At 59.4% G+C, this 25,128-nt stretch overlaps 1 protein-coding gene across 2 annotated transcripts; it reads right to left on the reverse strand.

The window, feature by feature from the left end:
• Window positions 1-67: 67 nt before the first annotated feature.
• Window positions 68-23,160, reverse strand: SLC12A4 (solute carrier family 12 member 4). 2 transcript variants are annotated; one of them, XM_056135855.1, is made up of 24 exons: window positions 23,004-23,160; window positions 16,938-17,032; window positions 15,036-15,167; window positions 12,006-12,152; window positions 11,869-11,923; window positions 8,847-8,977; window positions 7,035-7,276; window positions 6,707-6,921; window positions 6,134-6,298; window positions 5,959-6,057; window positions 5,427-5,484; window positions 4,943-5,117; window positions 4,635-4,753; window positions 3,563-3,661; window positions 3,267-3,386; window positions 2,975-3,079; window positions 2,381-2,549; window positions 1,951-2,146; window positions 1,668-1,837; window positions 1,449-1,580; window positions 1,243-1,350; window positions 941-1,131; window positions 726-859; window positions 68-609 (listed from the first exon to the last, which is right to left on the reverse strand). In XM_056135855.1, the coding sequence occupies exons 1-24, from the start codon at window positions 23,116-23,118 to the stop codon at window positions 518-520; spliced, it is 3,264 nt and encodes a 1,087-aa protein (XP_055991830.1). In that variant the 5' UTR covers window positions 23,119-23,160; the 3' UTR covers window positions 68-517. The 2 variants fall into 2 exon arrangements, with proteins under 2 accessions (XP_055991830.1, XP_055991831.1); XM_056135856.1 differs by lacking the exon at window positions 16,938-17,032 and having other exon boundaries at window positions 23,004-23,120.
• Window positions 23,161-25,128: the final 1,968 nt, after the last annotated feature.

The raw sequence follows: 25,128 nt of genomic DNA on the forward strand, positions 1-25,128 counted from the left end.
CTGGCTTCGGGCTCGGGTTCAATTCCGCCTTCCCTTGGCGCCAGAGGAAACAGCCAGGGCAGCAGGAGGCCCAGAAGTACACAATGTTTTATTGAAAAAAGTCAGGCCTCAGCTGGCCAGCTCCTTTCAGCCCGGCGTGGCGGGGGTCCCTGCCCACAGTCGCCTGGCCAGGCCTTCCTCCAGGCACGCTGGGCCCTCCCCGTTGCCCTTTCCCTCTCCTCTCTTGGTGACATCTGAACAATAAATATGCAATAAATAGCGTTCCAGGACCTGAGCCTTCAAAGCCCCCCTGCGCCTCCCAGTCTTCTCCAGCCGGGGCAGGGAAAGTCCCCCCAGACCTCGCAGGCCTCGCCGGACCTCGGATCCATCTCCACTGCCAGGCCAGGTCCAGTCTCTAGGGAGACCAGCGGAGCTGGGCCCCGCAGAGCTGGAGGGTGGCGGTGAGGGGGTGTCATCCGTGTCGTCCATCTTGGTCACCTGGGGCACCTCCGTTCCAGGCCGCGCGTCAGTGCTGGGCTCAGGAGTAGATGGTGATGACCTCCCGGCCGCCGCCACGCACCAACAGCACCCGCTCAAGGCCCTCGGTCAGCACCTCCAGGAACTCCATGTCTGCGGAGCAGGGTCAAGGAGGCAACGGGGGACAGGGGCCCTGGGGCCCCGGGGGAGGGAATGGGCTGACCGCACCCCTCCGGCTCCCTGCTGCCTGCCCCTCCACAGAAGGATACAGTTCTCGTCCCCCTCGCTGTTCTTGGGAGGCCCAGGCATGTTCAGGAGGACCAGGCGGGCATCATGTGAGCGAGTGACGATGACCTCGTTGAGTTTCACAGCCGTGTGCATGCGTCGAACATTGGACTGGTCCCTACAGGGCATACACCTGATCATGGCCCTTCCCCGGCCCCACATCCGGCCCCCAGTTTGGGGTCCCATCCTTTGCACTCACGGCTTAATGTGCACCAGCTCTCGGAAGTTGTCGGGTGTGTGGCTGGGGTCCCAGGGCTCGGTGGCCATGTACTTGTCGCGGGTCCATGTCATCTGGATCTTCTCGGCCCCCGCCACTGAGGACTCCTCCTCCTCGTCAGAGTACAGGCTCTCGAGCCGCAGCGCAGAGTGCCGGTCCTTGACGAGCTGAGCCTGGGGACAGCCGGGCGGGGGTCTGAGCAGCCCAGCATGCTCGTGGGCTGCAGGGACACAGATGCCGGAAGCCGGGGGCGTCCATCCTGAGGCCCAGCCGGCACCACCAACCTCTCGCTCCCGCTCCGTCTTGGTCAGCCGCATCTGCCGCAGCATCTGGGAGCGCTGCTCCATCATCAGAGTCCGCTCGTAGGTGTAGGCCGAGATGTCGCTGTTGTGCTGGGAAGAGAGAGGCCGTGAGGAGGGCGGGCGGGGCTGCCCAGGGCTGCCCAGGGCAGGGGCGTGCTGGGCGGGGGGCCTGGGAGGGGGGCGCTCACCATCTCTACGACCTCCACTTCAGCCTCCAGGCGGAGGTGGTACAGGAAGATGGCCAGATCCTTCTTCATCTGGATGCTGTTGTCGTCCATCTGGGCCACCGTGAAGATGCGCATCCGGCATTTCCGCCAAACCTGCGGGGAGACGGCCGCCGGGCAGGTTGGTCATGCGGTGCCACCCCTCATGGCGGCCCCTGCCGTCCGTGCCCGTGTGTGTCGCACCTTGTGCTGGCGCAGCAGGAAGGGCAGTAACATGAGCATGCCGCCGTCATGCACGATCCACCACACGTCGATGTGGCCCTCCAGGTAGCGCTCGTGGTTGCTGGGGTAGAAGGCGATGTTCTTGGGCACGAGCAGGGCCAGGTGGGCCGCCGTGGTGCAGCGCACGGTATCTGGGGGTGGGGTGGGGGTGGCAAGGGGTGCCGCTGACTGCCAGCCTGTGGCCCTCTGGCCTCTGCCCTCCTCTGCCCTGGCCCCAGGGTGTGAGCCCAGGCCCCGAACGCACCAATGAAAGTCTTCCAGGCACGCGGGTCCTCACTCTGGCGCCAGCCGTAGGGCCAGCCCAGCACCACAGAGTTGTGCCTCATGCCGCCCAGGCCACAGGACTGGATGAGGTGTGCCAGCCCCTCGCGCACCTTGCTGGCCACCACCACCTGGCAGAAGCCTTTCACCTTCTCAATGTCCATCATGTTCTTGATTGTCTGGAGGGGACATACCGGCCCTCAGCGACCCCTCTGCTGGGCTCCTTCCCAAGTTCCCAAGGGTACACAGCAACTTGCGGGGAGGGTGGACGGGTCCTCCCAGAGCCCACGCGTTCAAGAGGCGGCAGCCATGGCCACGTGTCCTGCGCTTGGGTGGCACGGGGCAGCCCACTGGGCTGGCCAGCATCAGGGCCCTGCCCCCAGCCCACTCGGCTCCCGGCCCAGCGTGGACACCTGTTCCGCGGCCTGGGCCTCGCCGTAGCTCTCGAGGAAGCTGCCCTGGATGACGGAGCCCACGATGGTCAGGCCCTTGCCGGCCTTCAGCTGGGAGGCGAAGGTGAGGAGTCGGGGGTACTTGACGTGCAGGTCCTCGTCCAGCTTCAGCAGCACCAGCAGCTGCGGCCTGTGGCAGCCAAAGGAAAAGCCTAAGGCCTGGTCAGAGGGTTCCGGGGAGCCCCTCATCCCACTGCGGCTCAGGGGCAGGCTGAGGCGGCAGGAGCCCAAGAGCTTAACAAGCCAGAGGGCGCCCCCAGCAGTCCCAGGAAAGGAAACCTGGATGGGGTGGGGGGGTGCACTTTTTTTTTTTGGGCTTTTTGGGTCACACCAGCAATGCTCAGGGGTTACTCCTGGCTCTGCACTCAGGAATTACTCCTGGCGGTGCTCAGGGGACCATATGGGATGTTGGGGATCATATGTGTTGTGTGCAAGGCAAATGCCCTATTCGCTGTACTAGAGATCCAGCCCCAAGTGGTGAGGAGTACACTTTTGACCCACCCAGTGCTCCCCGAGAGCCTGGAGGGCCCCTTCCTGGTCTGGGTGTGAACTCACCGCCAGTTCTTGGTGTGAGGAGGCCCCTCCTCCAGCCGCAGCAGCGCGTAGCGGGCGGCACTCAGGGACAGACCTCGGATGCCGTCACCCCATTCCTTCTCAGCCCTGCGGAGACCCCCACAAGCCAGTGATGCCCTGCTCCCACCCAGAACTTGTCTCTGTGAATGAGATGGGGGGGCCCGGGCCCAGGTCCCACAGTCCCCCAGATCCAGCACAATGGTGGCGGGAGGGGGGTGGCTTGGCTCCCCCCCCCCCCAGCCCCCATGGAGGGCCCGCTCAGTCCCCAACTCACCCCTGGTACTCGATGTACTTGTAGATCATGCCCGCGATGAGCATGGCGACCAGAGCATAGTACCAGGAGGAGACGAACATCAGGGCCAGGCAGAGGCTCATGCCCAGGAAGGACAGCGTCCTGGGCCAGACGGGGGAAGGGTCCGAGTGAGGGTGGGAGCAGGAAGACCCAAGGCCAAGCCCTGTGGCCCCCAAACTCCCACCAACAGCCACTGCCTCCAGGCAGCTCCAACCACATTCAGAAGGGGGTTCTTGGTGACCCCTCTAGCTCCTGGTGGGATGACTTGCCGTGCTCACCAGTGATAGTACTTGAAGCGAGGCCGCCAGTTCGGGGTCCGGAGGAGCGTCTGAACGGCACAGGCCAGATTCACAAAGAGGTAACACATCAGAAAGAACCTGTAGGGGCCAGGAGAGGGCAGGGAAGAGCTGGGCTTGCACGCACCCCAGATGGTCCTCCAAACCCCTTGCTGGGAGTAAGCCCTGAGCATGCCAGGAATGGCCCCCAAACAAAAACAAAACAGAGAGACCCTATGCAGAGGTGTGGCTGACTGGTAGCCTGCTGGCGGGGCTTTCCCATGCCGGCCCCTTTCAAGGCAGAGCTGTGCTCAGCGTCTCAAGAACCAAGGGCAATCTGGCCTCTGGGGACAGCAGGACGACCCAGAGCTGCGACCCTGGGCTGCTGCCAAGCCAGCAGGGAAGGTTATGTCGTGGGCTCATGATGTGGATGGCCAGTCCCAGGGAGGTGCCAGGAGAGCCTCAGTTCAAGCCGTGACGTGGCCCCACCCCAGAGACTGTGGCTGAGGTTCCTACACGTCAGCTCTACACCTCAGTGGCGGGGCTGGGCACCACGGGCATTGTGACTCTGAGTAGTGAAAGTGGTGAAAGTGCACAGACTCCTGCAGGCCTGGTTGTGGGGGCTGGGAGGTTGGGGGGTTACAATCATGGGGAAAGGCCGATAGGCTGAGTGAGGTGAGTGGGGGCACTAAGACAGGCGCCAGAACTGAAGCCGCAGGTGGCATGTTGGCAGTGGAGCCAGTGTGTCAGAAGACAGGGATGGGGTCCAGTGAGCATGTGCTCTTGGTCCCGGATGCCAGGAAAAGCCATATGCGGGCGCCTCTGCAGGTGCGGGAACCCTTGGGAGTACCAGCCCTGGGGCAGTGGGGCTTCGTCCAAACGCTCTATCACTTCCTCCTGGGGCCTCCCACCCAAGGGCCGGGGCCTTTGGCCACTACACCTTCTTGGTGAGGCCCAGGCTCCTGCCTGCATGCAGGGGAGGCCGAGTCCTGACTGTATCAGCTGTGCCCTGGTCAGCCAGCAGGGTCCTGAAAGCCCTTCCCGAGAGCACCTCCCAGCCCGGCCCCCAGCTCACATGGACAGGATGGGCGCCACCATGTCCAGGGAGGCGATGAGGATGCCCAGCTCCGCGATGAGTGCTGTCAGGAGCAGCGCCCACGTTGGCTCGCCATTCGCCTTCCCGTGGCCAAACACCTGCCCACACCACGTCAGAGGGGTCAGTACCGGAGAAAGTGGAACCCTCACACCTCCCTTTGGGGTTCAGGCCAACAGGCACTCCCACTCTCTGCCCTCCCTCTCCAGGCTTCTCTGTAGGCCCCGGCAGGATGTCCTTCACCCGTCCCCAGCCCCTGTCCCCAAGGCTGGGGGTGTGGGAAGACTCACCCTGAGGAAGGGGATGATGTTGTCCTTGGCAATGGCCTGCAACAGACGTGGTGCCCCAGTGAGGCTCTGCAGGCCGGCGCCGCAGGTCGAAAAGAAGGAGCCGATGACAATGACCCACGGTGAAGGCCAGGCCAGTGTGCCCACCACCAGGTTCCTGCTGACACCGTCACCATACCTGCAGGAGCTGGGCTTAGGCCATATCCAGGCAAAGGTGGCCCAGAATGGGGGTTCCCGGGGCTAGGAGGGGCACTGTGGCAGGCTAAACTCTGACCCTCCAGTGGAGAAGGCCACCAGCTCTGTCTGCCCCCCTGGGCCCAGCCCCAAGATTCCAATGGCACCGTTCACAAGCAAAGGCCCTGGTTGGGCTCACCCACCCAGAGGCACACGGGGTCACAGGGAGCCGGTGGCCAGAGGGCATGTGTGGGACTGTGCATGCTGGGGGACAGGCGGGGACACCGCCCAGGGCGGGGCCCAGTTCACTCACTTGTCCCGGAGCACCACACCCTCGATGCAGGCGCCAAAGAGAACCACACTGCTGAAGTCTGTGGTTCCGTCAAGGAAAGGGAGGCTTGGCTCCTCCCCCGTGGGCCCATCACGGGGACACCCTCAGCTGAGGCCTGTGCACTGTCCGTGTGTGGTGAGGCTGGGTGTGAGATGATTTGGATTTGGGGGGAACCTCCCCTGGGGTGCTTGCGGAATATGTCAGGAGGGTACTTGTCAGGCTGAGGGGTGTGGAAAGACTCACCCGGAGGAAGAGGAGCTAAGGTTGAGGATTCCACTGTCTGTGGGTGTCGTGTGTGTGTGTGGGGGGGTGCAACAGGACCACCCCCAGCCGTGTTCAGGAAGCTGTGGTATCAGGGAGGCCAGGCACACACCCTAATCCTTGTACTGTTCCTGCCTCACACCCCTTCCCCCGCCACCCGAGGACAGGAGCTATAAATGCAGGCATGCAGGTGTGGGGATCTGCTGGCGAGCAACCCGCCTCCCTCCAGGCACCCCAGGTCAGCAAAGGATACACACAAGAGACGTGGTAACAATAGCCAGGATGGTGCCCACCGGGATGGACTTCTGGGCGTCCCGGAGGTCCCCAGAGCGGTTGGAGCCGGCCATAATGCCTGTGAAGACCGACAGAGTTGTCAGAGGCTCCCAGAGGGCAAGTGGGGGGTCAGGCAGTGGGCAGGAGGGCCTCACCCGTCACAGAGGGGAAGAAGATGCCGACCAGCACGGTGAAGGAGGTGGCGATGTCGGCCACCACATACAGGGGCAGGCTGTCCTTCAGGCCCACGGCGTCCGTGGAGGGCAGCCCGTGCTTCTCCACCACCTCCCCCTTCTCCAGGTAGGTGCTCCACAGGTTCTCTGAGGGGACAGCGGCATCAGCCCACGGCCCCCCTCCGCCCGAGGCCACCAGGGCAGCCCAGCCAGTGGTCAGAGGTGGCGGCCTGGCTGCAAGTGTGGGGCCAAGGTGGCTGCAGCCCAGCCACCAGCGCCCGTGGGCCTCGGCCTGTCTCCTAGGCCCTCCCATGGCTCCTGCGGGAACAGTCCCAGGAAGCTCCGGGGCCTGGTGGCTCGGGAGAGGGGCTGCTGCCAGCCTGGGACCGCGGCCAAACGGGCTCTGGGTAGCCGCAACTAAGCTGTACGGGTCCTCCCCGCCGGGCCGGGAAGGCAGCCAGGCCTGTCCCCAGCCCCGAGCTGGCCACACAAGGGCAGCTCTGTATGCCGCTCACCCTCCTGCCCAGGGAAGGGGGCACGGGACGGAGCACCCACCCTGGAGCACGCCAGCCGCTGCGCCAGGGATGCCAGGGATCTCGGTCACGTTGTTGAGCAGGAAGTAGGGGTCGCAAGAGTCAGCAGTGAGGTTGGGGCTGAGGCAGAATAAGTTCCACAGCCGGGTCGCCACTGTTTCATTGTCCACCACGGTGGTCTTGGCACAGATGTCAAATTGGTCTCGGGACAGGGTCCTGTTGCCCAGCATGCAGACCCTGTGGGGGCAGAAGTGAGAGCAGTTCCTCAGCCCGCGGTCCCGAACTGTTCCCACCCGCCAGTCTCGGGCAGCCGGGGTCCCCAAGGTCCAGTGTACTTCCAGGTGACTCACGGGAACACAGGAGGGTCAAAGATAGACTTGATGCCCCCAGCGTAGATGGAGAGGATGGAGATGATGACGCAGGCCAGGAAGAGCGAGGCAAATTTGTTTACATACTTGACACCCACAAATACCACCAAGGTCATGAAGGTCAAAAAAATCGTCCCATAGACCCGCATATTGTTCAAAGTGGCGCTTGAGGTGTCATGGGCGCCCGTCGGGTGAAAAATGGCGGCAGCTGGGGCAATGTAGGTCTGAAAAAAAGATGGGCGAGACAGTCACTTTTCCCGTATGAGGACAGTCAGTTCAGTTTTTTATTTGTTTTTGGTTTTGAGGCTATACCTGGCTTATGCTTAGGGCTCACTCTTGGCTCAGTGCTCAGGGATCACTCCTGGAGGGGCTCGGAGGACTCTATGGGGTTCTGAGGTTGAATCAGGAAAGGCAAGTGCCTTACCCACTGTACTCTTATGCCAGCCCTCAGTTTTCTCTTTAATAAAAATACCCACCCCCTAAAAATACAGTAAAAAAAAATCGCTGTTTTATGGCTCTGTTTATGTGAATTGTCCAGGATAGACACATCTGATTAACTCAGGATCAAGACGAAAGACAATGAATGACTGCTGGGACTTGGTGAGGGAGCAGGACATGGAGAAGGACCGCATCCAGGTTCTTGAGGGGATGGAAATGGTTTTTTTTTTTTTGGTCAGCTGTGTACAAGGCAAGCACTTAACTCCTGTATTATATCTCCCGCACCATGAAAATGTTCTAAAGTCATTTTTGGTAGTTTTATAACTCTGTGACTTTATGGGTTTAAGCCACAACGGGTGGTGCCTAGGGCCTGGCTCCTGGTTCTGTACTTGGGTGTCACTCAGAGTGTCATGCTGTGTCGGGGATCGAATCTGGGCTGTCTGTACACAAAGCGTCCACTCCTGCCCTTCCAGCTCTCTCTCCTGCCCTCACACTGGCCTCTCGGGGAAAAACTGGAAGGCGGTGGGGATCTGGACGCAGAAGCCAACCTAAATAAGGTAAACGGCCAAAGTGGAATAGTTTGAGTGACAAGATAAATAATGATAGTACTGACTGGCTTATGAGCCAGAGAATAAATAAATATCCAGAAGTTCAAAAACTGATACAAAAACATAGTGGAATCAATGGGAAAAACACAAACTTTTCTTACGGGAAAAACCCAAATAATGTAGGAACGTAGACAAGAGAAAACCCAACTCCAGCCAGCCTCCTAAAAGACCTGGCAGCGGGGCCAGGGAGCAGCAGAGACCTGGAGTAGGGAGGGGACGCAGCTGCTTCAACAGTTCTCGGGCAGGTGGAAAGGGACACACCCGCCTGGGGCTCCTGCGTGCCAGGGCCTCCTCTGTCCCCACCTCTCCTCCCGCCACTCGGGCAGTTCAGTGGGGACCGGGAGGCTGGGGCGGCATGAAGGGGACTCAGGGAGGGGGCACCCAGATACAAGGCCTGTGCCTGTGTCTGCATACCCTGATTTAGGGAGGAGGCAAAGCTGGAACTGCGAAGTCCTCAGAACCCTGGGGGGACACCCTGGCCTGGCCCACCTGCCTGTAGGAGGCAGGCTTCATGCCACTGTCGCTGTCTGGTGCCCAGTGGAATTCGACAGTCTGCAGACCACCGGCAGGTGAGAAAATGCCGGGGTGCTGGAACAGGCAGGGCTTAGAAGAAGGGAGTCAGGACCCCTGCGGCTCCACTGGCCGGCTCTCTGCTCCCCAAAGAAGCCCTTATGGGAGGGGCCTGATTAGCTGGGCTCTGCCTATAGGTCTGGGTAAAACCTGAGTTTCCCAGAACCGAATGACTCACCAGCAGGATCTCGATGGCCCCCAGGATGTACATGGCCGCTGCAAATGTAGTTCCCAAGTAGAAGCACAGGCCCACAGCACCTCCAAATTCAGGCCCCAGGGAGCGGGAGATCATGAAATAGGAGCCCCCGGCTACAACAATGAAAAGGTACACAGGTCAAAACCCAGATCTTCAGGGGTCGAAGAAAGACTACACCCCGCATCCCATATGGTCCACTGAGCCTGCTGGAGTGATTCCCGAGTGCAGAGGCCAGGAGTCACACATCGCTGGATGTGGCCCAGAAACATAAGAAACACACACACAAATATCTAATTTTTCAAGGGATCTCCTCTATGACAGCCCCTCAAAACCATCCAGAAGTATAAGAATTGCTTTTCCCACTTTAAAACAGATGACCAGGACCAGGGAAATGACTCAAAGGGCTGGAGTATATGCTTTGCATGTGCAAAGTCTAGATTTGACCCTGGCACCACAAGGTCCCCAAACAGCACAGGTGCAATGAGTCAGGAGTAGCCCAATTACTGCCAGGTGTGCCCCCCACCCAAACCCAGCAGATGGTGACCAGAGGCTGGAGAATTCCTGAGGCCGCCAGTCAGTAAGTGACCTGACATGGGCTGGCTCCCAATCCCATCTACTCCAGGCCTAGAGGGGACCAAGGAAATGAATGAAATCGTTACTGAAGCATCTCTAGGTTCACAGCCATGCCTGGGGGCCTCCCTGACCCCTAATTCTACACTTAAGCAACCCTCTTGACTCCTCTGGAAGGATGTGTCCTATCTCAGTATCCTGTCCCTGTCTGCTTGTCAGGCCAGAATGAGGAAGGGATCTTGGGTCTTGTACAGCCCATTCTCCTTTGGGTTCAGCCTGGTCCCCTACCCCCACCCCACCCCACCCCATGTCGCCTGGCACTTTGCCACGGCTGACCCTCCTGAGTCCTGAAGGGATTGGGTCACATCGGAGGGCACAGGTACAAGTGAGCCAGGTTGCATATGGCCACTCACAGGTCTCTGGTGAGAAATCAGAGAGCAGGGATCTAGAAATGATAAACAGGATGATCTCTTTCATGCTGCGAGCCCCACCCCTCCTGGGAACTGCCAGGGGATGAAGGGAGCTCTGTGTGCAAGACTGCTTCTGACTAGAATGTTTAACACAGTGGCCACGGAGAGCCCGGGCGAGAAGAATGACCATGTCAGTTAGGCACCATCAGAGCGACTGTCTGAAAAATAAGACAAGCCAGTCCAACATTTCTGAAATTGGTACACAAAAAAATGGGGGGGGGAATATGTGTAAACACTTCATAAGACACTTATATCAAAACACTAATAAGGGGGCCAGAGCGGTAGCACAGCAGGTAGGGTGTTTGCCTTGCACGCGGCCGACCTGGGTTCAATCCCCAGCATCCCATATGTCCCATATGGTCCCCCAAGCACCACCAGGAGTAATTCCTGAGTGCAAAGTCAGGAGTAACCCCTGTGCACCACCGGGTGTGACCAAAAAAAGAAAAATAAATTGACTTCTTTAAAAAAAAAAAAACAGTAATCATAGTTATGGAACAGGATGGGAGTGACTGAGTACTTTCACTTTTCCTCTCTACATTTTTCTGTATTTTAAATCCTCTTGCTTTAATTTTTAATTTGTCTATTTTTTTGTTTGTTGTATTCTGGGATACGTCACCCACACGGCAAAGCCTGGCAAGCTGCCCGTAATCATATGCCAAACACAGTAACAACAAGTCTCACGATGGAGATGTTACTGGGCCCACTCGAACAAATTGATGAACAACGGGAGGACAGCGCTACGGTGCTATTCTGGGATATACCCAGCGATGCTCAGGGGTCACTCCTGGTGGTGCTCAGTCGACCATATGGGATGCCAGGGATCAAACTTGGGTCAGATACGTACAAGGTAAGCACCTTACCACTGTGCTATGGCTCTGGCCCTAAACCCTCTATTGTAAACATCTCTAGCATTTCCACTATTACTCATAAAAGAGTTTTTGTTACTTATTTGGTGGTGGTGGGGGGGGGGAATTGCCTCACTGGTGGTCGCCAGGCTATTCCTGGCTCTGTGCTCAGGAATGACCTCTGAGTGGACAGAGGACCAGGTGTGCTGCCACGGACTTAAACCAGGCTCAGTCTTGTCCAAGGCCAAGTGCTGTAACCCCTGTACTAGCTCCCTGCCCCCCACCCCAAATTGTTTTTGTTGTTGTTATTTGCGGCCACACCTGGTGATGCTCAGGGGTTACTCCTGGCTCTGCACTCAGGAATCACTCCTGGCAGGCTGTGGGGAACATATGGGATGCCAGGGTTCAAACGTGGGTGAGCTGCATGCAGGGCAAGAACCTTACCGGCTGTACTATCTCTCCAGCCTCCAAAATTATTCTTTTAAAAAAGGACATAGCCAAAATAGGACAATTTGAGAACAAAATATAAAATACAATACTTGCTTATGATCCGAAGGAAAAAAACAAATATCCAGGAGTCCAGGAAGGGTAGATAAAGAAATGGGGAGGGGCAGGGAGGTGGCGCAGAGGGCCGGAGCACCTGCTTTGCATATGCGAGACCGAGCTTCCATCCTCAGCCCCACATCCTCCTCCAAGCACAACCAGAATGAGCCCTGAGCCCTGAGCCAGGTGCAGCCGCCAAGCACTGCTGGATGTGACTTCAAAACAAACGGAGAAGATGAGGTCTCTGAAAATCAAGTCCAATCTGAGCATCCCTGCTGAGAATGGATCCCGTCCCCCCACGGGTGTGTCTGGAACTCCTGGGCTTGCTGAGCAGGTGTGCCCCAGCCCCCCTTTAGAAACCTGACTTTTAGGCCGAAAATAACCACAGTGGCCAGCTCAAACGAGCCTAAGTGGTGGCTTTGAGATGGGGGCAAAAACCGCAGTGGAGACCTGCTGGCGGGGGGGTGGGGGGGGCAGGGGGTAGGGAGCGGTAATGAGGAGGTGACCCGGGCAGGTGAGTGAGGGTTGCCTGTGCGCCCTTTCCCTCCAGCAGGCCCGGAAGTGGCACACACCCACCTGGAACCACGCCATTGGTGGCGATGGCACTCATGGAGATGGCCGTCAGCAGGGTCTGTGGGTGGGAGGGCCTCGGTGAGCGGCTGGGCGGGGGGTCCTGCGGGCCGGCCCAGGCTCCCCCCCAGTCCGGTACTCACACAGCAGCAGCAGATGAGCACAATGAGGAGGGCCTGCAGCACCCCAGCCGTGCCCACCATCCAGGTCAGCCGCAGGAAGAGGATCACCCCGAAGATATTCTGCAGGCAGGGCAGGTACACCCCCATGAGGGTGCCCATGCTGGGAGCCTACGGGGTGGGCATCAGAGCATCAGAGGGGCTCCCGCCATGCCCCCAGAGAACAGGGTGAGCATCAGAGCATCAGAGGGACCCCTGCCACGCCCCTAGAGAACAGGGTGCAGAGAGGGGCCCCCCACATGGCCTCAGAGCACAGGGCTGTGAGGGCAGCTAGGTGCTGGTGTTGTCTTCTGTGTCGAAAGACAGTTAGAAACAGGATTCCTTTAGCAGTCCCACGGGCGGCCCCCAACCCTCTAGGGACAGCACCGTCTCCTCCATTACTTCCCTTAAGCTTCTGGGCAGAGGGGTCTGTCTGCGCTCCCCACCTTGCCGCCCCCATGTCTCCCAAGCCTGAAGTTGACTGACCCTCCATCTCTCTAGCCCCTCTCCATTCCTTAGCCCCTCGAATCTGGGGCAACAGCCCCGGGCATCTGGAGGGGCACCCTTGTCCCCAGCTGCCTTCACACTCCAGCCCATTGTCCTGACAACAGTTCAATGACGCCAAACCCAACTGTCAGCCCTGCTTCCAACCTATCATCCATGTGGGGGCCTGACTCCTTGGTGGGAGCCACCAAGTGCCCCATCAATAGGCCAATAACCCCCAGAACCAAGGCAAGTGCTGGGCTCTGCTCAGGAGGGTGCCCTGCTCTCCGGACTGGCAAATGCCACCTTGGCTGAACCACTGTCTCCTCCAGCTGCTGGGTGGCCCGTGATGGTGCTGACTGTCCGCTCAATCCCCTCAGCTCTGACACAGCATCCGGCAGAGTGGCCCCACCACTGCTCTCCAGGGCCCGACGGCCACGCTGCCTGTTCACTCACTGTCCTGGTACCAGTTGCCCGACATGTGCCCAGAGGGAAGACCCTGGGATGACCACTGAGGGAAATCCACATAGAGAGCAGAGACTCAGGGAGAGCAGGTGAGGGGGGCTACGAGACGTCATCTACTTAAAGACAACCAGGGCCACCAGGAGGCCAGGGCAGCGGCTGAGCACAGCTCGGGGGACTGGGGCCTTAAGAGCTTCCCCCAGAGTCCCAGAAAAGCCCCCAATGCCCTGAAGCTGGGGCCGTGGATCTCTTCTGAAGGGTCCAGGTCTAGGGCCAGTCTGTATGCCCAAAGGAGCTTAGAAGGGTCTGGAACGGGGCTGGAGCGATAGCACAGCAGATAGGGTGTTTGCCTTCCACCCGGCCGACCCAGGTTCAATTCCCAGCATCCCATATGGTCCCCTGAGCATCACCAGGAATAATTCCTGAGTGCAGAACCAGGAGTGACCCCTGTGCATCGCCGGGTGTGACCCAAAAAGCAAAAAAAAAAAAAAAAAAGGTCTGGAAGGGCCCCAAGGACAGATAGTCCCTGAAACCGCCTTGCACACGTTGGTGACAGATACGGAATCTGGCCACATTCAGTGGCTCGACCACCCACTGGACAGTGGCTGCGAGAGTCCCCAGCCCAACCCCCCGCCTGGCTGAGTCACTGGGGAAAGGGCAGTGTGGGAAAGGGCAGGGCCGGAAATGCTTTCTACATCCCCAAATAACCTCTGGCAGCCTCGGAAGGTCAGCAGGCCAGCACCAGGGCGGCCAATGCTCGGAGGCCCGCCCTTCGCCCAGGTCCCTGCTCAGACCTCCAGGATGGGGACCCCGTCGATCTGAGCAGGCTCCCCGCTTCCAGGGAAGTCACCGGAGCTCTCACACCCCTGCAGTGAGCTCAGGGCGGCGTGGTCTGTCACAGTCCCCGACTTTGTGCGGAGACCCCCTCGCAGCCAGCAGCTCTGGCGCTTGGCATGAAGGGACAGGAGGAAGCTCTGACCGCGGAGTCCGACCACCCAAGGCAGAAAATACTCTTGGAGCCCACGAGCTCCCTTAGGACCTCTGCTTTCTGCGGCACAGAAAATGCCTGCAACGTCCCAACCAGCAGCATACTGCGTGACCCCCAGCACGCAGCTGTCTCATCTGAGGGGGGCTGGTTCACTTCCCGGGGCTGAGGGAGAAGGGCAGGAGCACATCAATGGGGTCTCTTCTCTCTCCGAGGCCCACTCCAGAAAGGCATAACCCCCCTGGGCAGCTGTGAGGGTGGGACCGGCCCCTCCAGACCTAGCAGAGACGCTGCCCTCCTGGGCTGCATTCCAGCACACGGCCGCTCCCCGAATATCAGGGAGTCGGAGAGAGGGCGGAGAGGAAGGGTTTCTGGCCTCCAGAAATGTCGGAAATTCCCCATCTCTCAGTTAAACTGTGCCTCCCACAGGGCCACTGAACACAGACGTGGCTCACTGTGAGGAGAGGACTTAGGCCGAAGGCCGTGACAGTGACCAGGGGTGGGACAGGGAGAGGGAGCGAGGAGCCCCTCCCTGAGGCTCAGGACCCTCGGGGCTGTGGAGGATACCAGCAGATCCAACAGTGTCAGGGACAGAGGGTTGGGTCACTTGTTCTATGTCACACAGCCCAAGGGGCAACCAGGAAGCCAGGAATTCTGGGTCAGAGACGCCCTGTGGGCAGCTCCGCACAGCCCTCTCCTAGGAAGCCCAGCCCTACGTCGGGGCCAGCCTCAGCCAAGTGACCTGGGCCGTGTGAGGCACATGAGTCAATGCCAACCCCCACTTGGTTTCCTCATCGACACTCAGGGATGGTAACAGCACCCGCCACTCTGCCCCTCTTCGTGATGTGAAAACGATAAGAGTCCAGGCCCTACTTGGCACGGCGCCTCCAGCCAGAGACGGAGTACGGGCCAGGTACCTCCCCCAGTCATTTCTCAAGAGCCCACTGGGGGCCCCTCCTTAATCCCTTTGGAAGCTCCCTCGAGTCCCAGACACTCACAGCTGTCTGCCCCGCTGACCGCACCCAGCACCCACTTTCCCTGGGAGGCTCACAGCCCGGTGGGGAACCTCTTGGCCCGCAGCTCACCTTGGCGGCTCTCCGGCGCGTGCCCACCCCAGTCTCGGCCTCCTCATGCTCCTTGGCGCCCTGCGTGAGGTTGGTGTAGCTGACGAGCTTGCCCAGAAGAGATGATACCTTCGGGCGGATGTCCAGCTCTTCCTGTAAACAAAGCCACAGGGCAATCTGGCAACGGGCCTAGCTGGCGCCAGGCTACCTCGTGTAGCCAGCAGGCCAGCCTCTGGCCCCGTCCCAAGCCCCAAGGCAAGCCTGGGCCTGATCCCAGCTGTGGCCTGGGGAAGCCCATGCGGGCCAACAAGGCAGGTTCAGGCGCCACACCTCAGCATGCGGCACGCCTCGGCCGCTGGGCCACTCACTCCTGCCCCACCTTGGCTGCAATCACCACCGGCCCATTTGAGAAAACCACCTGCCTCGGGGGAGAGAGGGAAGGGCAGGCAGGGCTGGGCCGGTGGTGGTGACGGCACACTCCACCCGCACACTCCACCCGGCCTCTGCTGTCTGGCCACCTTCCCAATGGCCACTGGGCCTCTGGGCCGCCTCCTGGCCCTCGGCTCTCACTCGAAAGGCCAGGCTGGTACCTCAGGGAACTGAGGAAGTCAAAAGATGTCTCGGGTAACTGAAGTCTCTCTCCCCTCTGCCAAATCCTGACCCTCCGGGCCACAGGCCCCGTGGTTAACCTCAGTGCCCGAGCTTGTCTTCAGGTGGGGCCGGGTCAAGGTCCGAGCTGCAGAGATGTACTGCTTCCTGGGCCTGGGGGTCTCAGGTCTCATGCTCCCCAAATATCCCAGGTCTAGCTTTGCTTACTTTTTTTTTAAGTCATACCCGGTGATGTACAGGGGTTACTCCTGGCTTTGCACTCAGAAATTACTCGTGGCAGTGCTCAGGGGACCATATGATATGCTGGGAATCGAACCTGGGTCGGCCGCGTGCAAGGCAAACGCCCTACCTGCTGTGCTATCGCTCCAGCCCCTAGCTTTGCTCACTCTTGCCGCCTGCCCGACACTGGACCTCTGCTAACCCTTGCCCCTGTCTGTCCACTCCCCCTGAACCTACACACAAGGAGAAACTGGCCTCTGAAGGGAAAGCGCAGAGACGGAGAGACAGTACAGCAGGTGACATGCCTACCCTGCACAATGGCCTACCAGAGTTCGATCCCGGTGACACACACGGTCGCCTGAGCACAGAGCCAGGAGTAAGCCCTGAGCACTGGGGGTGTGGCTCAGAAACCAAGCAAAAAACAATAACAAAAAAGGAAGATGCAGGTGTTCAAGATGTGGGATGTGGGCTTAAGGAGCTTCTGAAACACTGAGTGGGGGTGGGGGGCGTGGTGAATGTGTGGGTCAGAGTTCTTTTGCTTTGAGGGCTACACAGAGCAGTGCTTTGGGGACCATGTGGACCATGCAGTGATGGGGATCAAACCCAGGTCTCCTCAAAGCATGTGCTCAGCTCCTTAAGCTCCCTTAGCCTCATCTGTTTAAATTCTGTCTTAAATCCAGGACGTTTCTGAGCTCAACTCTGAAAAGGATAACTTTCAAGTTCAGCACTGGGACTGTGTCCAGAGAGAGAGCGGAGGCAAGTGTGAGAAGGTAGGGGGCTCGGTGAACAGGAAGTAGAAAGTGCAGGAGGGGAGGGACCAGGCCTGGGAGAAGAGAGGAGAGTGACAATCCTGAAGGGAACAATTCTGAGAGGAGGGTCGTTTGGTCGAGGGCAGGTGAGGCTGAGTGGCTTCTGAGAGAGCAGTTGCAGTTCAAAGGGCCCTGGGAACCGCAGCGGGGCTGCCAAGGGAACGAGACAGACCAGGGAGACTGGAGGTGGAGTCGAGACACCCGCCTAGTTGAGGCCCGGTCAGGACAGGCCCCTGCCCGCCCACCTGTCTGCCACACCTGCAGCCCAGAACGAATCCTCAGCTACCTCAAACAGTGCCAGGTTCCGGTCATAGTAGTCACTGCCTCGGGAAGCCTCGGAGGGACAGAGGAAAGGGCTGTTCTCCCGGTGGTTGCCATGACCTGTGGGCAGAGAAAACAGAACCCCGTTACTAGCTGGCTCCAGCTCTTTTGGAGCCTTCTGGGGGCCAGTGTGACCAGGCTGAGCCTCAGTTTCCCCCTCATACCCTAACAGCCTCCTTGAATCAGGGCCAGGGCTGGTAATGGATGAGGACTCAAGCCCTGGGCATCACACCAGGGTGAAGACCCGAGACTCCCTGGCTAGCCACGTGCCTGAAGGGGCCCCTCTGGGTCGCCCTCCCCCGCTCCAGGACCTTCTTGAATACCCAGGGCGCTGGGCGCCAAGGGTTCTGTGTCCTCAGGACCCGCCCGGGCTCTGCCCTTCAGGTAGATGAAGCCACACAGGATGCCTTTAGCTGCCATGGCCAGCGGGCGTCCCAGGGCTACCCCCAGCATGCATCGCGCGGGCGTCCCGGGGTTACCCCCCAGTATGCACCACGCAGGCACACGCGAGCATCCCGGGGCTACCCCCAGCATGCACCGCGCGGGCATCCCGGGGTTACCCCCCAGTATGCATCACGCGGGCACACGCGGGCGTCCCGGGACTACCCCCAGCATGCACCGCGCGGGCGTCCCGGGGCTACTCCCCAGCATGCATTGCGCGGGCGTCCCGGGGTTACCCCCCAGTATGCACCACGCGGGCGTCCCGGGACTACCCCCAGCATGCACCGCGCGGGCGTCCCGGGGCTACCCCTAGCATGCATTGCGCGGGCGTCCCGAGGTTACCCCCCCAGCATGCACCACGCGGGCACACGCTGGCGTCCTGGGGCTACCCCCAGCATGTACCGAGCGAGCGGTGGAAGGCGCGGGTGGAAGCGGACCTCGCGGGACCAGGTTGGGTGTGTGGCCAACTCCAGCCTCGGCCTGCTACGTCCAACCCCGGGATGAAGCAGTGCTCGGCCCTAAGAAACCATGTGGTGGTGGGGGCCGGAACTTTTAGTTGTTTCTAGTGCCTAGGGAGCTACCAGGGCCAACATGCACTGCGGGAAACGGAAGCTCAGACGACGCATTCAGACCCGCTACACTTTCCAGTGTGAAAAATAAGCGGGGATGGGGGGAGATTGGAGCGATAGTAGTGGGTCAGGCACTTGCCTTGCACGTAGTCAACCCGGGTTCGATCCCCAGTATGCCATATAGTCCCCGGATCACCACCAGGAGTGACCCCTACGCACTGCTGGGTGTGCCCCCCACAAAAAAAAAAATAAAAATAGGGATTTTTTTTTTCTTAAGCCATGATTTTTTCTTTCAATAAAACTATTTTCTTTACTATTTTTTTACACCAGAGCAGGGGATAGTCTTGTCTTGCACGCCGCTGACTCTCAGAATTTACTCCTGGTAACTCTGGAGCCACACCCGGCTGTTCTTTACTCTAGAATCTGTGCTCGGGCATTTTTGACTAGGTTTGGGGCGGGGGGGAACATATGCAGTGCCAGGGATTGAGCCCCACACTCAACAGACTAAAGGGAAGGGAAGTACATGCCTTACCTACTGTACTATCTCTCCGGCCCCAAGTCTTTCTTTTCTAGTTGTTTTTTCTCCTCTGTACAACTTGGCAGCAGCTGCACTGGTTCAAGGCCTCCCAACGGTTAGGAAGCTGGCGTCTTGGCTCAAGCCACATTTATGTTGGAGACCAGCAACGGGGCCAGCAGTGCTGGACTGGTGGCAAGTGACGGTGTCATCACTGACCCAGACTTGTAGATAGTCTAGACGTGGCTTGGGGGAAGCTACCTGCCAACCTTTTCTGCTAAAAAAGCCACAGTTCATTTGTGTTTGCAGTTAAGAATACTCAGGATCCATCCTTCCCTGCCTTCTCCTCTTGCCATCACTGACACTGAACTCGTCTTCTCTGAGCCAGCCGTCACTCAGCAGGAGCTGCACGGTACAGGTAAGGCATGATGACAGCTGTTTCCAGGGCAGTCAGGCCTTTGTTCCCCACAGCCATTGGAAGCAGCCAAGGTCTCCTGGAGCAAACTAGACCAGTGTGGGGGCCACACGGCTCAGTTCCATAGGCCTCACAAGAGTACCATAGACAAAAGCGGTGAGAAGTGGAGCCGAAGAGAGAGTACAGCAGATAGGGCACTTGCCTTGCACACAGCTTACCCAGGTTCAGTCCTTGGCATCCCATATAGTCTCTACCCACCCAGCATTGCCAGGAGTAACCCCTGAGTATTGCCAGGTGTGGTCCCAAAACAAAACAACAAAAACCAATAAAAGCAGTGAGAAAGTCAGCCAGCCCCACCAGATAGTGTCAAAGACTCTCAGGGGTCTGAATTCCTCAGACATGCTTCTACATTGCTCTGCCCTTGAGGCTTGCTCCCTCGGGATAAGGAGCCACAAAGGAAAAAAAAAATCTCAAACCCAATAACTTTGTTCATTACAAGGACGGGCTTTAGTGAGAAGCCACTGAAAACTACTCTTGGACTTTTGGTGACCCAGAAAGTCTGCTGAATAAAGGCTTCAATGATGACAATGACAGAGAGCTCGTCTTAGTTCCCTGTCTGCCCTGACTGCCAGGAATCTCTAAGCTAAATTTATTCCTTACACAACCACCATCTGCTTCATCTCAGTCCTCCCTTTTCAATACAAGGTTCTGAGCTTTCTCACCTCGAGCCTCTGGGGAGGCACTTTATTGCATCTCTCTCCTGATCCTTTGGGGGAACTAGGTTCAAAATAAGTTACAAGGGGCTGGAGCAACAGCACAGAGGGTAGGGCATTTGCCTTGCACGCGGCCAACCCGGGTTCTATTCCCAGCATCCCATATGGTCCCCTGAGCACCGCCAGGGGTAGTTCCTGAGCGCAGAGCCAGGAGGAACCCCTGTGCATTGCCGGGTATGACCCAAAAAGCAAAAAATAAAATAAAATAAAATAAGTTGCAAGTTATTGGAGGTAAAAAATAAAATTAGGCTGAATAAATAGCAATACTCATACATTAAAATAAAAAAATCAAATTAAAAAATATTGTAGCAGGAGAGATAGTATAGTGGTAAGGTACTTTTCTTGTATGCAGCCAACCTAGGTTCGATCCCCGGCACCTGAGCCTACCAAGAGTGATTTCTGAGCATAGAGTTAGGAGTAAGCCCTGAGCAATGTCAGGTGTGGTCCAAAAACAAAAAAGTTACAAGTTTTTCTAAACTTGGGCCATGAAGCCTACCCCATCACTGCCTTGTCTCTGAGGAAACTGCTCTAGTATCTAGGAAACGCAGAGCTGAGAAGTTCTCCCCAAGTCCTTCTGGATGGTCCTCTAAGACTCAGCCCATCTGCTGTCCCAACTCTAGGGCAACTCAGAGCCCTGAAAGGCTGTGTAGATCTCCAGCACTCACCATGGGGCTATCATGTACCCCCTTTTCAAAACATGGGACGAAAACTCAGAGGAACCCCAAGGGAATGAATGTCACCAGGGCCAGTCCTGGGTCCCGGGATCGACACGAGCCAGGTAGAAGCTTGAGTTGCCAGTTCCCTACCTCAGCTCTGGGCCCAGGCCCTGCAGAATCACCCCCAGGACAGAGCATAGGCCTGTAACCAGAGGTGTCCGGGATGTGCTGGCAATTGTGGCAATTCCCACCCTTCCTTCTGTCCCCCAAGGCAACCTCTGGCTTCTCTGTGCTGCCTCATTCCCCCACCCTCCAGACCACCCAGGTACACTGAAGAGGGAGAGTCTGGTGCCAGACACCCAGCGGGCACTCCTCAGGGCTCCCCAAAGCCTTGCTTAAGGACAGAGGGGATTGTGGGAATGGGGGGGGGGTGTCTAAACAGTCACTGGATGTCTGTACTGCTCTCAGCTATTCTAAAAATTCCAGGGCAGGTCTGGGCCTGCCTGCCAGGCTGAAAGTGCTCAGATACCACCTGAGCCCCCTGGTGTACCCCGAAGATAGTGTGGGCCTGGGGAGCGCTAATGAGGTAGATACATACGGGTGCCCCTGCCAGCAGCTATAAAATACACCAGCTGCAGGTGGTGACCGGAGTGACAATGCCCTGAGCTCATAGGCATCCACCCGGGTCCCCCTCTAGAACCTTCCACACCCTGTCTGTAGGTCCCTGTGGGCTACATAAACAAGCCCAGCCTTGCCCCGTAGAGTAAAAGGTGTGGGCCTTGGGATTCAGGCACCTAGATAAGGGACCCCAAGAGACGAATTTGAAGCTCACTCTCTTTGTGCCCCCAACCTGCTGCTGTCCCCACCAAGAAAGATCCCACTCACCCGGGCGCAGAGTGTCCCCCATCCCGCAGAGGCAAGTCAAGATCTGGCTGAGAGGAGGAAGGGGGGGGGGGGACTGGTGGGAGGAGCTGACCAGTCCAGAGGGACCTGGCAGGACAGAGTCAATGTGACTCCAGGTCCCTGCCGGCACCCTGGGAGAGGCCGAGGCGGGGCCACAGGCTGGGTTTGGCTCTGCCAGCCCACTGGCCCACAGGGATCCCCAGGAGGCAGCCCAGCCCAGCCTCTGGAGAGGAAAGTCTGGGCTGATAGTGAGGAGAGATACAGGCACCTGCTCTGAGCTGGGCAGCAGGGCGGGGGCAGGTGTGGCACAAGCCCAGAGCACGTCCTGATCCAGCAGCCCTGTCTCCATCCTGCCCTGCTATACACCTCAGTCCTGACCCACCTCCAAGCACACAGACACATCCCTTGGTCCTATTCCACCTACACACGTGCGCGCACACACACACACACACACACACACACACACACCCTTGGTCCAGTCCCACTACACACACACACACACACACACACACACACACACACCCTTTGACTGTCCCCCTCACTTGATCACTGGGAACATACAGCTATCACCCCCAGCTGGCATGGGTGACCTCAGTCAGGTCCCCATCAGGAACTCATCAGTCATATATATCACGTCATTGGGGGCTGGGGACAGAGTTCAGGAGTCAGGGGTGCTGCCTTGCATGTGTAAAGATCCAGGTTCCAGCCCCCACCCCAACCCCCCTGCCCTGCCAGGAACACCTGGAGCCTGGGAGCCCCATACAGTTCCGCATCCATCACCACTGGGCCCAGTCAGCGGCGCATCTCAGGGCCGAGCCCGGAACCGCCCCATCAGCCACCTGAGTACGGCCATTAGCTCAAACAAGACAAACAGAAATCATTGTCACGTATCACTTGACACGTGTCAGCTGTGGCCGAGAGAAGGTGCTTCCTTACTGTCACGCACTTGGACAAACACAGTTACACCAGCACAGCGGGCTGCACCCTCCCAGGCTACCACCTTCTGGGGTGGCTGGGGTGGAAGATGGAGAAAGGGGCGCGAAGCCAGCACGGGACCAGAGCAGAGGGACTTACTTCCAGGTCCAGCCCGCACACCTGGACTAGAGTCTTACCCCATGGTTCTTCCCCCAGAGGCACGCGGCAAGTCCGCGCCTTCCTCTCCCTCCGGGCAGGAGCTGGGAACATCCAACCAGCCAATTCACGCGAAGCCGTGACCGAGCCACAGATGCCCGCGGCTCCCCAGATCTAAACTGGCACGGCCCGGAGGGCGCACAGAGGCCCTCGGACAAGGCACCCCTTTCTCTGCCAGCGAGACGGACTAGGGAGGGGACGCAAGGGACCCGCGGGGGCGGGTGGGGGACGCAGACCCTGCAGCTCAAACTGGGGAACTAGGCAGAGTCTGGGGTCGGTTTGCTGGAGGGCAAGGATCGGGGATCGGGGACTGTCGCCGTGCTCCGGGCCCCGCAACGGGCCGGCGCCGAGGGCTCGGCGGGCGCCCGGGGCGCGCGGGCGGCCACGTCTACAGCCCCCGCCCGCGGCCCGCAAGGGAGGAGCCGGGGAGGGGAAGACGCGCGGCCCGGAGGCGCCGCGGCCCGGGACTGTGTGATCTGCGAGCGCGGAGCGGGGGTGGGGGTGGGGGGATCCGGGGATCAGGAGGGATCGACTAGTCGGTCCGCACCGACGTGCGCGCGTCGGCTTGAGCGCGGCCCCGCGTGGCCGGCCCCCCGCCCCCGCCAGGGACCCGTCGGGCGCGCCCTCACCGTCCGAGTCCTCCCGCTCGGTGCGCTCCCCGTAGTCCACCCAACTGAGCCCCTCGAGGTTGTCATAGTCGCCGCGCCGCGGCCCGTCCACCGGCACCACGGTGAAGTGCGGCATCGCGCGCGCTCGGCCCGGCCGCCCCGCCACCCCGGCCGCCCGCCCGCCCGCCTGTCCCCGCCGCTCCGGGCCGCCGCGCCCCGCCCGCCGCATTCCTCCCCGCTGCGCTCACTTCCTCCGCCCGCCCCCCGGGCCGCCCCTCGGGGCGGGGGAGCAGGAGGGGCTCGGCGAAGCCCCCGGGGCGGTCCCGGGGCCGGCTGTGCGGCTCTCGGCGGGGCTCTGTCCTCTCGGAGCCTCGGCTGCGCGGGGGGCCTTAGGAAATGGGGTGGGGGATGCGCGCCCCCAACGCTGGGGCGCTCCTCGGGCGCGCCGAGACGGGGCGCGTGGTGCCCGGCGAGCGCTCGGCCGCGTTTCTGCCCGTTTCTGTCCCGGGCCAGGATGCGCCTGGCCGGAGCCCGAGGCCGCCGCCGCTTCCCCGCCCCACTGGCATCCGCGGGCTCACACCGCGACCCTGGCCAAGGCCGGTCCTGCCCCGCCGCGGCCACCCGCGCCGCAGTCCCCGGGCTGCGCCCCCCTCCGCCGGCCTGGTCGGCCCATGCGGGACACCCTCTCGGACTCCCGAATCGACTTCTCGCCCCTCGCCTTTGTTACCGCCTCACCTCCCCGGCTTCCTTGACTCAAGCTGTTTGCTCCTCCGCCGAGAACTTTTCTTTCGCTTTCTGGGGCGTCAGATAACTGACCTTGTTGGCTTATCTGAAACATCTAGTCAGTCCTTTCAACTTGGGTCTCTTATCGGGGCACCCCAGGGCTTCTTTCACTTCTCCCGTCTCCCATTTTTCCGCCCTGTCATGGGGCTCGGGACTTTGGAGTCTTAGAAGCATCCGGCAGGACCGCTGACTCTGCGCCCCCCTCCCCTGGCCCGTCGGAGGGACAGCGGCTGATCCTGCGAGCCAGCTCCCGGCGCCAAGTCATCCTCCTTCAGCAGCGCCTCCAAACAGGCCTGCAGCACCGCCTGCCCTGGGTAGAGCCACAGCACGGCCCAGACACCTCTCAGGCCCACAAGACCCTGCGCCCCGCTCCTCTCCAGGCACAGATGTTTCAGTCCTTTCACATCCTCACTCTCGGGCAGAAGATGCCACCCGGGTGCCCACCCCATGAACCCCTCCTCTTAACCCTGGACACACTGCCCTCCAGCAGCCTGACACGCCCCCATCCTCCTTCCTGGGGTGTCCCTTGAGCACCTGCCCCTCCAAGTTCCCAGTGCAGGGAGCAGGGAACTGGCAGCATCTTTGATTAATGCTGTTCCTGTCCCTCCCTCCTTGACCCTGTTACTTTGGTATCCTCAGTTCCTGCTTTCAATGTGATTTTGTTTTGGTTGGTTGGTTGGTTGGCTGGTGTGGGGGCCACACTACTCCTGGCTCTGTGCTCAGGGGCACATCTGAGTGCAGTGGTGCCTATGGATGGAACCATCAAACCACAGACTGGGTTTCAGGGATGAGTAATGCTGAGGATAGCCCCAAAAACAGTTAAAGAGAAGGTGGGAGTGATAGTGCAGCGGGAAGGACACACGACCAACTCGGGTTTGACCCCCCGACATCCCATATAATCACCTGAGCCCCTCCAGGAGTGATCCCTGAGCAGAGACAGGAGTAAGTCCTGAGCACTGCTAGGTGTGGCCCCCAAACCAAAAATAAATAAAATAAGGGTGCCTAATTGTTCTTAAGTTTAAAATGACTATGACTTTGATGCCAGAGTCATAGTACAGTGGGTCGGGCATTTGCCTTGCACGTGGCTGACCCGTGTCTCCCAAGCACCGCCAGGAGTGCTTCCTGAGTGCAGAGCCAGGATTAATCCCTGAGCATCACTGGCTGTGACCCAAAAGCCAAAAAATAAATAAAACATTCTGGAATCAGAGAGATAGCACAAGGAATACGGAACTTGTCTTGCACACGGTAGGAGCAATCCTGAGCACAGAGCTAGGAGTAATCCTGAGCATTGCAGTGTGTGGCCCAAAGGCAAAAACTGAAATCAACAAACGACCTTTCTGGTCTGGTCTGTGGCTCAGTGGTA

Source organism: Sorex fumeus, unplaced genomic scaffold (genome assembly GCF_029834395.1).
Source record: "Sorex fumeus unplaced genomic scaffold, SorFum_2.1 ptg000122l, whole genome shotgun sequence".
NCBI lineage: Eukaryota > Metazoa > Chordata > Mammalia > Eulipotyphla > Soricidae > Sorex > Sorex fumeus.